The sequence below is a fragment of the Antennarius striatus genome, chromosome 22 (genome assembly GCF_040054535.1).
Source record: "Antennarius striatus isolate MH-2024 chromosome 22, ASM4005453v1, whole genome shotgun sequence".
Lineage (NCBI taxonomy): Eukaryota > Metazoa > Chordata > Actinopteri > Lophiiformes > Antennariidae > Antennarius > Antennarius striatus.
Window position 1 is genome coordinate 10,989,491 of NC_090797.1, and position 15,499 is coordinate 11,004,989.

At 38.9% G+C, this 15,499-nt stretch overlaps 1 protein-coding gene across 2 annotated transcripts; it reads left to right on the forward strand.

Annotated features, from left to right (window-relative positions):
• Nucleotides 1-3,334: 3,334 nt before the first annotated feature.
• si:ch73-252i11.1 (uncharacterized protein LOC553517 homolog) lies at nt 3,335-15,110 on the forward strand. 2 transcript variants are annotated; one of them, XM_068306822.1, is made up of 12 exons: nt 3,335-3,691; nt 5,150-5,285; nt 5,483-6,281; nt 6,364-6,414; nt 6,501-6,627; nt 7,194-7,365; nt 11,304-11,424; nt 11,524-11,620; nt 11,716-11,791; nt 12,106-12,236; nt 12,705-12,856; nt 13,023-15,110. In XM_068306822.1, exons 1-12 carry the CDS (start codon nt 3,414-3,416, stop codon nt 13,616-13,618), a joined length of 2,736 nt encoding a protein of 911 aa, XP_068162923.1. In that variant the 5' UTR covers nt 3,335-3,413; the 3' UTR covers nt 13,619-15,110. The 2 variants fall into 2 exon arrangements, with proteins under 2 accessions (XP_068162923.1, XP_068162924.1); XM_068306823.1 differs by having other exon boundaries at nt 7,197-7,365.
• The last annotated feature ends 389 nt before the right edge of the window (nt 15,111-15,499 follow it).

Sequence of the window (15,499 nt, forward strand, 5' to 3'; positions counted from 1 at the left end):
CAGTGAGAAACAAGGGAAGTTTGTAACCAATACATTTGAACTGACCTAAGTTATCCATCAAGTTTGCTGCTAAAGCCAAACTATTTTCAGGTGTAACGAATGTTATGAATAATGAATAATGAAAGTTAATAATGAAAGTTATGTAAGCTAAACAATATAAAACTGGTTTGTCAAAACGAGCTTGTTTTTGACCTAATGACTGGGTAAATATTAGACCAACCCAAGCTGGCCTTGTGGTTTTCCACCAGATAAGATGAACACTGAAATGGTGTTTAACAATGAAAGGATTAGCTCAGTTTAAGGCTAAAGATTATCAAATATAAACGTTAACCTACTGACAACTGACATTAGCTATCAGCAAAATTTGCCAACAACCTGCAATACGAGTAATTACTGTAATGTTCAGTCACTTTACAAGGGGTTTGTCTGCTCTGCTGCACAAGTTGTGTTCGACAATTGTTTTATGATCGTGTAAGTGACAAATGAAAGGAAAACAATAAACTGTTTCTATGTTATGATGTCACAATAAAATTCTAGCTTCAATGAAGGTCACCAAGAATGAAACCTCTTCATAACTTGTTAAATTCACAAAATGCCAACATTAATTTGTATTTATCCAGTATGGGCCTTCGAATCAGATTAAAGAACATGTTGATTCAAAGTATCTGCTGGCAACAGATGAGAAAGAAGTAGCAAAAATCTTTTTTTAAAAATCGATTCTAATGACAATGTGTTTTCTTCAGGGAGAAGGAAACTGAAAGGAACGAGGCTAATGGGAATTGTGCTGCAAGTAATAAACAAATGCAAATGATTGAAGATGAGGAATAATGAATGTTCACTGTGAAGCTGCAGATTGAGACCTGGAAAATAATTGGATTTGTGTGTTTCAGAATATTTAATTTTTTTGTCCTTTTTGGCCTTAAAAAATCATATCTAATTTAAATTTTTTAACTTGACCGACAAAACTGAATATATTCTTCTGAAAGTAAATCAACAGAAGTGGATCTAAATTTAAGCTATATTAAAAAAAAAACACAGAGTTGGACCCTATCCCAGCTTGTCTTAGGGCGTAAGGCGGGGAAACTCAGGGAGCAACGTCAGTGTACCACGAAACTACACACAGACACATAAACATGCACACAAACACTCATTCCTATGGTCAATATTGGACCGGCCAATTAACCTGAAGTGCATGTTTGTGAAGGTGTGAGGAAGGCAGAGAACCTGGAGAGAACCCATGCAGACACAGGGAGAACATGCAACCTCCACACAGAGTGGGACTCGAACCTGGAATCACCTTGCTGTGCAGCAACAGCGCTCAGCATAATTAAACATTGATTAATTTTCTTTACTGTAATAAGCAAACTGTTTAAAGAATCCCCAGTAGGCAAGCCTATTTGCATGGCGAGGAAGGAGCAGGTAAGCACTTTATATTTACATAATAAATGTATGTCTGCTCATGCACACCTATGTTGAGGTTTTGAGCTGGAAAGCGGGCTGAAAATGAATGTTTCAGTTTTCTTTTGTGCTTCTGGAATTATAAAGTAACTATCATCTTGATTATGAAATTAACTGTAACATCGGAATGCACTGAATGATTTCCCAACATTTATATTAAAAAAACACAGGGAAGATGTAATATTTTACTTCCAATGTTTTGACAAATTGCTTTCATATGATTTAATTACGTTTAAAACAAGGCAGTCGGAGATTGCAACATCCCAGTAGGTTTCTACATCACCGCTTCGCGGGATGTAGAAACCTACTGTGTGCAGAATTTAAAATAAGACTTACTTATTTGCTGATAATGACAAAATCAGTTTTTTCATATTACTAAACTTGTCTTTATTACGTTTTTTTGATACTGTAGCATCATGTAAATACATTCAGATTGTGTCCCTCACCTTAGTGTGTGAGAAAGGTAGGATACCAAATGCTTTTTCTGGTGTCATTTCATTTTAACTCTGTTGTAAATTCTTATTTATGTTTTAATATTTTCAGGTAGAGTCAGGTAATATTTTATATTTTGTTATCCTCCACTCACTAGTCACTAACAAAGCGTAGGAGGATGTGACTGTTGTGTTTTATTTCTGAGTCATAGCTTTATTCACATGTCAGTCATAACATGAAATGCGTTTTTTAAGGATGTTGCTGAACGAAAAAAAAGTCTTGGTTATGAGTGGGATTTGTCTCAGATGAAGATTTCCAGGGAATCCTTTTCCCCAGAACTCTTATTTGTCTAGTGTTTGTCTAGTATCACTGTTTTCAGCACAGTTGGACCAAAGTGAAGAAAGTTCCAGACTTAGTGGAGCTGATATCAAATACAGATGAGAACGCAGATTAAAAACCAGATCACTGAAACTATCAAAAGCAGTCCAACATTTGATCACTGGGTTACACAGATGAGCCAACGGATGCTGACTGGATGACCAGGGCTCAAGTAATTTGAGGCTCAGGTATAGCTGAAGATTTCAGGGGAGGAGGAGATGGGACTGAGCTGGGGAATGCAGACAAACACACAAACCAACGTAAAAATGGGAGAAAATCAAACAGCAATGGAAACAGGAAACAAAAGTGAGAGACAGAGGTAACATGAGGATGGAATGGAGAAGGAAACTGCCAATCCTGAAAGATGCGGTAGCATTCACATAGAAAAATGGAAAATGCATTATTTGCAATTTATCCAAACAACATAGAGAAAGCAGGTAAATTAAAAATTAAAAATCAAAAGCTTTGATTTAAAGAGACAACAAATGCAACAAAAAAAGTTATGATGCAGTAGTAAGAACTGAGTATGGAACTGATTTGACTAAAAGCAGCGGCAATGACGTGTTTTTTAAGCTGTGATTTTAAAGAAGTAAGTTGTAGCAGACTTTATTTTAATTTCTAAATATAAATTTTACTCATAAATTCAATTAATAGGGACAACTTTGATTCTACATGAAGTCTGAAGCTGTGTTATATTTTATTTTCTACCATCAAACCGACTTCTGAATACCTAACTAAGATTACTATTGTTAAATACAAGCAAACACTGAAGTTAAGTCACTCAATCGTTATTGATCCACTAATAGACTGGATCCCATGTGGTGAAGGATCCTGAGTATTTAATGCTTGATTTCTATTACTAATACTGTATTCATTTACACGTGTCTTTCCTATGAGAATATAGATCTCAAGATGATTCTAAGCAGATGTCCTCATCCTTCCTTAGAATCCGGACCTGAATGATGCGATCCAACACCGGGGGCTCCCTCTAGTGGAGAACAGAAGCAGTGCAGCTAAAAGTCATTCTAACGTGGTTAAGTTTCATTTTCCCTTCTACAGAAACGAACCCGTCCTGCCGTCCACCTGTGAACGCCCCGCTCAGTGTCTCTGCTTGTCGGTGGTGGAAGGAGACAAACAGCGTCGACATGAATGAGTCTGATATTTTAAAGTTCCTCTGCGCCAACCAGGGATCTATCAACACTGATGACTTGGTCTTTAATCTGGGCTCTGATCCAGCCCACTTGTCCAAGATGATCAGTAACCGAGAGAAGTTTGTCTCTTGTTGTCCGTTCGGACAACCGAAGCTGGTGGCGAGGACCAGGCTGAGACTGTGCAGAGCCAGAGGCTGCCTGGGGGGCTGCGAGGGGCTGCACCTGTGTAAAAGTGTCCTCTTCGGTGGATCCTGTCAGTTCGGTCAACTAAGGTAGGATGAGGCCTACAGTGAGCCTTAAAGCTTCCTTGTGTAGCTTAATGTCTGCCTTAATACCCATTAAATTATAATTTATTCATAATATACTGTGTGTACTAAACCAGGGACGTGCGATCAGGTGAGGCTAGGCCTCACCTGCCCATCGTGAAAGAAAAAAAAAATGAAATAAACCAAATTAAATGGTTATATTTATCCAGCTAATGTGTATAATGTACAATGTTGTTGTTGTTTTTTTTGTCAACAAGTGTATGCGTGTAACCGTAACGTCTTGAGTTGAGCGGTCCTGAAACCGCTGGAAACAGGCACGAAGTGACGCACGCAGTTCTCCTGCCTCATGGTAGGGGGCGCTGGTGATCCCAGGGATTCGTTTGAGGATTGTTCTTCCTCGGCCGTAGAAGAAGCGACGGCAAACTACAATCTATTGTCAGCGCGTCAAGTGCAGCCATTCATTTATTATCCGCTCGCTTTGCCTTAAAAATGGAGGATTGCGTATCTCAACTCAACTTTGTTCAGAAGGAGCTGCGCATGGACTTCATTTATAAGTCCATGTGCATATTTATTTTTAATGCAGTTTGCATATTTTGTGATGGAAAGCAAAATCGATGAAGAATTTTATGTTAAACCTTGCTATTGAAAGTCACACTTTTGATATATGTTATGGAAATGCAAATAAGAAACTGTCAGGTTTATTCATGTTCAAATAAGGAATATGTTTACTACTTATGGCCTATGTAACAAAACAGACTTTAGGTAATAAAACGTGTTATTGTGAAAGAAAAAAAAACTATAGAAATGTGTTCTTTGTGGACCACTTGGTCTAAGTTATAACCCACACAATTTTCCCTATAATGATAAATGGGTTTAGGTTCTTACGGGTTAATGTCATATTGGCCATTCATACCTTGACAGAGGTGGCACATTCAAATGCAGTTGGTGAAGTCCAACATCTCTTTACAAGTCAAAGTCTGTGTTCTCACACTTATACAAACCATTTCATTATTATTTCATTAAAAGAAAACAATTATTGTCACTATGAAAAAAGGAATACATTTCCTTGAAAAAGAATAAAACACTTAATGATTGAAACACTCAAATAGCTTTCTTTTGATGGATAAATCATCTTTAATTTGCATCTTTATACAAAGAATTAGTGGGCAAGAAATGTAGGTGGCACTACACTGGAGATATTACACTACTGTGGCAATAGTCCACACTCCTCATAACTTTCATGTTGTGGCCCTCACTAGAGAGCCTGGAATGAATGAGGGACTGAAACCATGAAATTTTAAGTTTAGAGTTAAAAACCATGGACTAAAACACAAACACATAAGTCCATTAGTTAATTGTTGGATGTAACCTGCCTGCTGCCTAAAGTCAGCTTTGATAGGCTTCAGAAATCACCATTTTCTAGAGCCTCTGTTAATCTTTGTTCGTTGTGTTCCATGGTGGCAGGAGAGAATGCAACTTCTCCCATGAGCTGGACTCTGATCACAACCTGCAGATACTGAAAAAACATGAGCTGGAGAATCTGAGTAAGACAGAGTTGTGCGTCCTGATGATGCAGAGCGACGACAGGCTCCTGCCTCAAGTAAGTTTGAGCGCCACTTCCAGAGGTACTGATTGAGCTTGTTTGTCTGGTTATGGGTAAACAAGCCCCTCCCTAAAAAGGCGATTTGTTGATATGATCATCTCGACTCAGGACTTCTCAGGATAACATCTGTATTTGTTATTCTAAATGATTGATTATAACAATACTTCTGCTTTGATTCACCCCTCTTATTCCAGATATGTCATAATTACAACAACGGTTTGGGGGAGTCCAGTCTGTGTAAGGATGGTTACAGTTGTAAGAGACTTCACATGTGTGAGAAGTACATGAACCGATACTGCAGCTGTACCCGGACTCATGATTTCACTGCTTCACAGCCCTTGAAAGTCCTGCAAGATTATGGTGTACCTGATGACCTCATTAGCTCCTTGAAGTCAGTTTATGCAAATATATTGGCTTTGAAATACTCTGAAAGGGGCAGTAAGGGCAACCAAGACAGCATTCAATGGCAAGGTGGTCACCAGGGCAATAGAGGAAGAGGTGGCAAAAGGGGCCATAGAGGATTCCAGAGCGGTCATCAACCGCGACCATTTCCCTCCCACACCGGTGGCACTCTAAATACAGCTTTTAGAGGAAGAGGAGGCCCCCGGGGTGGCAGGGGTGATTGGAGGAGGCAGCCATGGTTGCCACAAACGTGTTCCACTGGTGACATCCATGCTGCCATCGGCACCATTGATCAGTTGGATTTTGGTGATACAGGGGATACTGGACCCAGTGAAGCCAACACAGACCAGCAGCAGGCCTCCAATCTGCACCTTCCTGCTGCTAACAACACTGATACAAGCAGTGACGATGGGCAGAACACAGGCAAAATCCAGAATCCAAATGAAACTTCAACAGCTGACGGAGGCAGCGGTGGTAACCAGAAACACCTGCATCGAACCCACTCTACCGATGATGCCTCTGCTGTTGTCAAGGAAGAGAGTAATGGTGACAGTGGGGGCAACAGAAAAGAAAGGCAAAGGCCTGTCAGAGGTAAAGAACTTAACCACTTTTCTGAAAGAACTGTGTGAAATCAGAGACATGTTGTACTGCATCTCCGTTTTGTTCCTTTTAGATAAAACTGAGATATGCCTGTACTTCATCAAAGGACGCTGTATACATGAGGGTGAGTGGAAATACCAGCAGTGTCACGCTTATTCAGTGTGTGATTCAGTGACAATAAGTTTGTTTTTATGGCTGCTGCGCCCTCAGAGCGATGTTTTAAGGCTCACGACAAGATACCATATAGATGGGAAATCAGAAAGGATGATCAGTGGAATCCCATGCCCGAAAACGAGACGATAGAGAAGGATTACTGTGACCCTAACAACACGCACAGGTAAAGTCTGCTAAAATCTATTAGAATGTAGTTCTGAGAAGATGTTAAGATGTTGTTCTTGAACTTAACCATTTCAGACTCATCTTCAATACCAAAATACAATTTAAAGCCCACAGTGCAGGAGATTTTAACGCACACAAATGGTGTCTCATTTGAATAACCCGTCTAGGGGAAAGGGAAGCAACATAAAAACCAGAGGATCAGAATCAGGACAGTACACAGGACTAAATACAACTTCAACGTGACAAAAATTGCAACAGCAACCAATAGTAGTATGTGTTCTGGGTTCAGCAGTACAAAAACTGATGTCTGGTTTGTCCCATGTTGGTGAAATGTGTTTGATTTGAGTGAAAATTAATTAAGGCAATTTTTTCCCAGAAAAAGCTACTCCCAAAAAAACTATATTGAATTTGGTTGAACCGTCTGCATTCATGGACTCTAAGGTGTCCTTGACCTGAAGAAAATCCAGCAGAGATTGATGCTTCATCAAACTTTGAAGACAGCCGTTTACAAAATGAATGAAACGAATGTCATGAATTAAATGATTTTCATTTTGCTGTCTTCAGTAGCAGCGGTCCGTTTGTGTATTTTGACACAATGACCTGTGGACCGGACAAATTGAAAGTACGACGGCTGTCCACTGCCAACTCTTTACTGGAACCAACCTTCATCTTCACCACTGAGTGGGTTTGGTACTGGGAAGATGAGTTTGGAAACTGGAATATGTATGCTTCAACTGTGAGTAATTTTAGATTAATAACACTTTGAATGAATGAATGAACATTTTTACATAGTTTTCATGGTGATTATGCACACATTTCTGTATTTTTTTTTTCTGATGTGTTAGTATAACAGACGTCACACCTTCATCACAATTACAACATCAACAACAACATCCAAAAAATAAAGGGCTGAGGGGTAGAAGCCAATAGGCTTGTGAAACGTGTCTCTCATTACAACATGTTGTCAACCAATTCAGACATTAAATGTTTTCAACCAGTTCATACATTGAAATTTGACAGACGTTCATACCTATATCCACTTCCAGATATTAGTCTTTGGGCCGGTTTCACAAAGCAGGTTTGGTGGAAAACCTGGGTAAGTTAACACTAAAATTAGAGAAAACCAGAGTTTTCGGTTTCACAAAGGGAGGTAACTTAACCCAGAATCAGAGGAGTAACCCTGGCCCATTCTCTTTAACGTCTCAAACTAAATGTTGTCCCTCCAAACAGAAATCCATGGTTTTTTTTCGTTCATTAATATACAGTATGTCTCTGATATTGACAGTTTTTCAACTTTCCATGTAAAACTTGGCTTTGATTGACGTGATTCTGAGATCCCTCAGTTGGGAAATCACTTGTTGCTCCACAGTCTCGGTGTCAGCGTTGTGTTCAGTTCCCTCTCCCCTGGCCACAGCATGTGCGTAATTCCTCGGCTTTGATTTTGATGCCAGTGATGATCATATCATTCATACGAAAGCATTTGGAACAAGGCTTTGATTTGGAACAAATCAAAGCTTTGTGCTGTTTTTTCATCTTCCTCTCAGCATTTTTGCAGAGTGTCAGTGAAGGTCAGTATGAGTATGAGTTAGAGAGAGATCGACAACAGGAGACAGAAGAAAAATGTCTACTCCCTTTGAGAGCCATAAGTAGTGAGAGCTGGAGATACAGACAGGTGTAATCAATACTTTTTTTAAATTATATTAGAAGGCCTTTATCATTTTAATGATCTTACTGAGACTATCCTGCAAGAAAAATACCCTAAAATAAGAATGGGACAGTGTTCAACACTGTCATTTTAACTTTCATTTGAAGGGATGGAAATTTAATAACTCAAAATCACGACCCACATTGGACCCACATCTGAGAAATGTAAAGTTTAATAGACGGTATCGCTCCGTCAGCTGACTTTCAAAGCAGAGCCCTTCTCGTCATTTTATCTTATGTCCTTCTGTTTTACACTTTCAAAATGATTTCACACTTCCAGTGGAGTATGTGAAGGCAGCGTGAAAAACAAGCTGAAAATCTATTTATGCATTTGAGTTCACGTTGTTCCTCTATTTTCATCCAATATTATTATTGAATATTTGGGCACGTTCCAAAATTTGGTGTATTACATTCTATTGAGACAGCCTAGTAAATAGCTAGTATCACTCAATAATTACATTTTAGGCAAGGCTTACTGACCTAACTGTGGAAAGCAGTTGTTGATGTGACTGCCAGTGAATGTAAGTCATGTGAAAATCAATCTTTATGTAAAGCAATATCAGTTTCTTTTATTTGTGATCTCATCTTAACTCAGACTGGAAGGACAAGGAAACAGCCCGATATATGATAATAAGATAAGACTACCATGTCCAAAGTCCTTAAATTAATACTTTTTTAAAATTTCATTTGTTTAACAGTTGCAACCAGTCATAGGGAGGTTTACTATTTTGTGATGTATAGATGTATAGACTGATTTTATTACTGATTTTATTATTGTCAATAAAAAAAATAAATAAATATAAAAAAAATATATATATATATATATATATTGTCAAAAATATGTCAAAACTTATACTTCCGGCTCTCAACGGGAGCAGACGTCTTTCTTCTGTCTCCTGTTGTCTCTATCTCTCTAACTCATACCCAGACTGACTCTCACTTATTCTCTGCAAAATGACGAAACCAAAAGCAAAATCGGAGGACACTAAAGACCAGATGGTCTCTATGAAAGAATTAAAGAGTGAGTTAAAGAGCAACTTTGATAAGTTAGGGAGTGACTTTGATAAAAAGTTGGAAGAAAAGCTCAAACCGGTGCTAGACGCCTTGGAAGAAATGAAGGACAAAATGAAGAAAATGCAGAAAGACATGGATGAAAGAGACCGAAAAATTGTCGTCTTGGAAGAGGGACAACAAAGAATGGATTATTTGGAACAAAGCATTCGTATAAATGATGTGATTATCACTGGAATCAAAATCAAGCCGAGGAATTACAGAAATGCTATGGCTAGCGCTGACATCGAATCTCTGGAGCAACAAGTGAGTTCTCAACTGAGGGACCTGGAGATAACTGTAGATCCGGACCAGATTGAGACATGTTACCCATTACCATCTGGAGGTAGGAGACCACCTGCAGTGCTGATAAAATTCAACAATCGTAAACACAAAATTGCTCTTCTGAAACAAGGCTTCAAACTGAAAGGAAAAAATGTCTACATCAATGAGAATCTCACTAAAAAGAATGCTGATATCGCCAAAAACGCTCGACAACTGAAGAAGAATGGACTGATCGACAACACCTGGACGAACAACTGCAGGATCTTCATCAAAACAAAGGGGCTTTCTCCAGACCAGATGAAAACAATGGTGATCAGGAGTGCAGAGGAGTTGGTGAAATATGAGCAATTAAGACGGACAAGAATTGTTACTACACCAAAGATCAGTACAACAGAGTCACTTCAATATTGGGAGCTCTACTAATTTTGGACACGACAAGTATTTCACGGAACAGTCGAAAAATCTACACCATTGATGTCAGAAACATGGACTAATGAACAAAAAAACCAAACAAAACCAAAACAAACAAAAAACAACAACATGTATTTGTGATAAAATGGGATAACATTAACTTGAGACTTTAAAGAGCATGTTGATATCTTTTGACAATATAATACCATGTGAAACTGTTCAAGTGTCTGTAACAAACTGGTTAATTCTTGTATAAACACTGTCTGCTCAAAGAGGTTAATATGATCATTACATTCTTGTGGAGAACACTGGCAAGGTCAACGTCTAGTTTTGACTATCCATGATGTTAACAAACCTTGTGTTCCTAGGAAGAATGTAAACATGTTATACTCTAGGGTAAAAAGCTAATGTCTGGAAGTGGATAAGGGTATGGGCATCTGTCAAAATTCAATGTATGAGCTGGTTGAAGACTTTTAATGTCTGAGTTTGTTGATTACATATTCTAATGACAGAGATGTTTTTGTTGATAATTTAGGGGATGGGATTCTTACAAGCCAATGGCTTCTACCCGTCAACCCTTTTTTTTTCTTTTCGGATGTTGCGGATAATGTTTCAACACTGATGAAAGTGAAATATGTTGTAATAACATGTCTGGAAAGAAGAAAAATGAACTGAATAAATAAAATAAATAAATAAAATAGTCCCAGGCAGGCTGTTTACCTGTAAACACTCCTGATGCTTTGACACCTATTTAACAAATATTCATCATATTCTCCTGTAAGTCTTAAAACCCTTTTATACCTGGAATTCCAAACCAGGGTTCCACTCAGTTTTTTACCTCAGAGTAGAGGAAGGAATTTTTCATCCCCTCTGTTCGTCCATTCTTTGGGTGTCTATAGAATCCTATTTGATGGCAAAGTTGTATCCCTCATTTTTGCCCTACCGGTTAAAGGACAAGCATCAATATCTCCCCCTCCCCCTAATTGAAGAAAACGGAATGGTTCAATTTGTTTGGGACTGTTAGCACCTCTTTTTTCCAGGCCAAGGACCGTCTGTGTGATCCAGTGAGTGGCACTGAGGAGGTCCTGTTTCTGCAATAGAAAATTATTTGAGGGAAAGTTCCTGTAGTTTATATCTGTTCGTGTCACCTGAACTGGCCCCGGATTGGTCATCAAGAATGGCAGATTTGTTCTGAGCCAAGGACTTATCTCTCCTTTTTTGCAGGGTGGTGGACACAAACCAGCAGACATGGACAGTTCTACACTGGAGCAGAAGTTCCTGGACAACAGCAAAGATATGGTGGAATTCACTGCTGGTTCACAGACATACTCACTCTGTTTCAAAAGTAAAAAGCATTATACATTTGTTCTTTGTGTTGACATCTAGTACATATTAAAATATTGGTCCTATATTATCTATAATGTCATATGTTTTTGGTCCTTAGGTATGATTCAAACAAACAAGCAGTACGGCACACAGAAAGTCGTGAGAAGACGACCCCGGTTTGTATCTGCAGCTGATGTCCAAGCCAAGAGAGTGAGGTATGACAAAGATATCATTCCACTTTTAAAAAAGTTTCGTTCAAACATTATCACAATAAAAGTAATCCCAAATTCCATTTTCTTTTCAACCACAGAAAGCCTCTTGGTCTGATGTTTGCTCCTGTACCATCCCACTGGGACAAGTCTCAGATCCCTCAAACGGGATACAAGGTGCAGAGAAGAGATCACACCTGCAGCAACACTTTTTAACCAATATTATAAGGCTAAGATGTTATATGCTGACAAATTGTTGGTTTAACAGACTAACTAGCATAACAGTTAGTAGCCAAATCTGACATTCTTTTCTTGATGTTCATAATTGCTCATAATGGTTCCAAAGTGTGTATTGTTATTATTGCACAGCGTGATAACAAACTGTTTGTTATCACAATTGGATGAAACATTATTATAGGAAATCACAAAGGGGTTTTTAAGAAAATTAACATTTCCTGATGGATTTTCTTTCTTTCCTGCATGTTTTCCAGAGAATCCCCCTCCAGCACTTCTCAGAAGAATTTCAGAAAATCGAGTCTCTTTTCTCCGCAACCATGACAGGATTTGATGTTGTCAAAATTGAGAGGATTCAGAACAAAGCTCTTTGGGAGGTGTTCCAGTGGTATGTATGATAGTTGGAAATGATAAATACCTCTGACTGCTGCAAAGCCATTTGATGAGAATTGAATGTCACTTATATCCTTTCCCACCATTAGCAAGAGCTACATTTTTGTGGGAGTTTGAAAAAAATTTTTTTTTGTTCGTTGTGAAATGAATAAATATTACAGTAATGAAAAATTAATGTACTGTATAGAAGCAGCAAAAAAACTAGGAACTGCCAACCAACACTAAGCTAAGGCTTAAGTAGATGTTTCTCTGTAGGCAAACTGTAGTTCACTGAATGTGAATTATTACCATCTATGGCACTGTTAGATCTGGTTTCGGGTTCAGCATTATCCTGTAATTCCCACTTGTAGCCAGGGGTGTTGCTGTTTAGCTGAAGTCACACAATTTCATTCATTCAAAATGTATTAAATTCAGTTATTATTGAATTAATGCACATTCCCTAATTTGTTTCTCTGAAATGAAGGCAGAAAGGTCAGATGCAGAACAGCAGAGGTGGGCGCAGAGTGAGAGAAGAAAAGCTTTTTCATGGCACGGACAATAAATACGTGGACACCATCTGTCAAACCAACTTTGACTGGAGACTCTGTGGAACTCATGGAACTGCTTTTGGCAAAGGTGAGTTCAAGGACTGTCAAGGAAAGAACGAGCAATTGCTGTATTACATCAAAAAGTTATTGTGCTCTGATTGTATAATTTCTAATTTCATAACCAATCCTGGATTGGGTGACATCACTAATATAATAATGAAAAGTAATAAATCTTTTTCTGTTTCCAAACATAGGTAGTTACTTTGCCAAGGATGCCAAATACTCTCACAGCTACACCAGTGACTCTGATGTGAAATCCATGTTTGTCGCACACCTTCTGGTGGGAGATTACACCAAGGGGTCCCCGGATTATCGCCGGCCTCCTTCTAAGAATGGCGACGACATAAATTTCTTTGACAGCTGTGTGGATAATGTTTCAAATCCTTCCATATATGTTGTGTTTGAGAAGCACCAGATCTACCCGGAGTACCTGCTGCAATACAAAACCACTCATCCACTCATTGACAGGTTCAGTTCCAACGCATCCTCATACCATCATAGCCCATCTTCATTCCCATACCAACTCAGACCAATGCCATCCTCGTACCAACCCACTTCATTGATTTCTAACCCCATCTCATCCTCAAACCAATCGAGCTCATCTTCGTCGTCATACAAACCCGTCATATCTATTTCTAATCCCAAAGTCCCAAACCAATCGAGCTCACCTTTGTTTCCATTCCAACCCGTCAAATCTTTTTCTAATCCCAAACCAGCCTCAAACCAAGCGATGCCTTACCTACCCACCCAGAAAAAAAAGGAAGAGTCCAGTTCCTGTATTATTGCTTAGAGGCAAAGGTCCATTCATTCCCCAAATTTAATTACACTCACATACACACGCAAGCACATGCGTGTACACACACACACACACACACACACACACACACACACACATACATGCACACACATGCACACACACACAGACAGGAGAGTGTTGTTTTTTTTTACATTTGGAGATTTGCTTTATTTGTTCAAAATTACAATTACACTACAGCTAAAATGAAGGCATTTTCCAAAGAGCTGTATTTGTTGCAAACACAGTTTGTTTTGTGTGTTGAAAATGAGTGTAATTTTCACATTGATTGCATACGGATGTGGTCGTTGATTCTAATCCATCCTGTTTGTCTGTTCTGTGCTGCAGTTCTCTCTGTTAGACGCATAAATAAAAATGCCACCAGCAGTTGTTTGGACCTCTTAGTGAAATGAGGCAGGACAAGAAAAATAATCAATGGCGCTGTCGATGCTCCCTGTGACGTTAGTGTGCAAATAACCCTCACAAGATGCACACAATGTATACATACACATAAACTGCATATGTATATGTTTGCAGGTCCAGATGAAATGTCACTTTTGTTATTCATTGTCACAACGCTGACCAAACCCACCTAAAAACATGCTGATTTTCACATTAACTGATCAATATGTAAATATACTGTAATTCCAAAGGATCAGACATTTATCTTTTCTACACTGAACCAATGCATCATCATCATCAGAGAATTTTCTCTGTGCAGAAAAGCTGTGAGGATGCAGCAAATTACAAAAAGACAAGTTCTATGGAGAATATGGATATGGCTGTCACTACAACTACACCCATTTCTCAGCCCTCGTGCTTCATTATGCATTTGCTGCCCATTAAGAAGGAGCAGCCTTATAGGAAATGCAGCTGTGCCCTGCAGGATGCTACAGCCCACCCAGTGTCAGTAATCCAGTGACATTAAGCAGCCAAAGCAGCTACTTCCTGTCTGATGTGTGCCCACGGCTGTTGCTGTTTCCTGGTAGACTAATCAAATAGTCTAGAGCCGTCTGTGTGGACTTTCCAATCCTTAGCGAATCAGAAAAACTTGTTTTTCCTGCACTGGAGGAGCCCATGAATTAAATATAACTCCTTTCCCTTTTGTTTGTGTGCAGCCTGGTGTTGGTTGTGTTCATGCTTCTGCTTAGTCATAGTATTTTTGTTCGAGCAGATAGAAGAACGCTACGGAGGCAAAACCCCAGGGTGAATGGAAGGGTGACTGATCCCTTTCTGTCTGATAATGGGGGTATCTTTGACGGAGTTCCTCAAATGTTTGAGGTGATTTCAGCAATGGATGCAGACCTGCTACATGTGCAGAATCAGTAGATCCACCCAACTCCTGTTGATCAGTAAAGGTGTGTGGTCAAGTGTCTGCCTGTCAATACTTTCATAAGTCGAGGCGAGTGATTGTAGCAATAAATGACTTTATAAATGTAGTGAATGCACTTTAACTTTATGTATCGGCACTTAAAAAAGATAATAAAAAGATAATGGAGCATAAAAAAATTATGAAATGTTTACAATGAACTGTGATCTATAATGAATTAAAATGCTTTTTAAACATACAGTTTTAAGTCAGGTACCAGTGAAGAGATCCTGAAAGGCCTGAGGTGAACTTGTCCTTTGGTGAGACAGTTTAATGTCCCAGATCTGACTGCTCTGAGCTACAATAGTCTTACTGTGATAACTTGGTGATATCCCTAAGATCAGACCAAGAGAGTAATAACTCATCTGTTGGATGTTCAGGCTAGGACAAATTGCATTTATAGTTTATGCTTTGAAAGAGTCTCAAATATCACATGCAGGTTCCTCGATGCAGGAAAGTAAGATACTAATCTAAAATAAAGATGGATTTGACTTTCAGTCCCCTGAGGC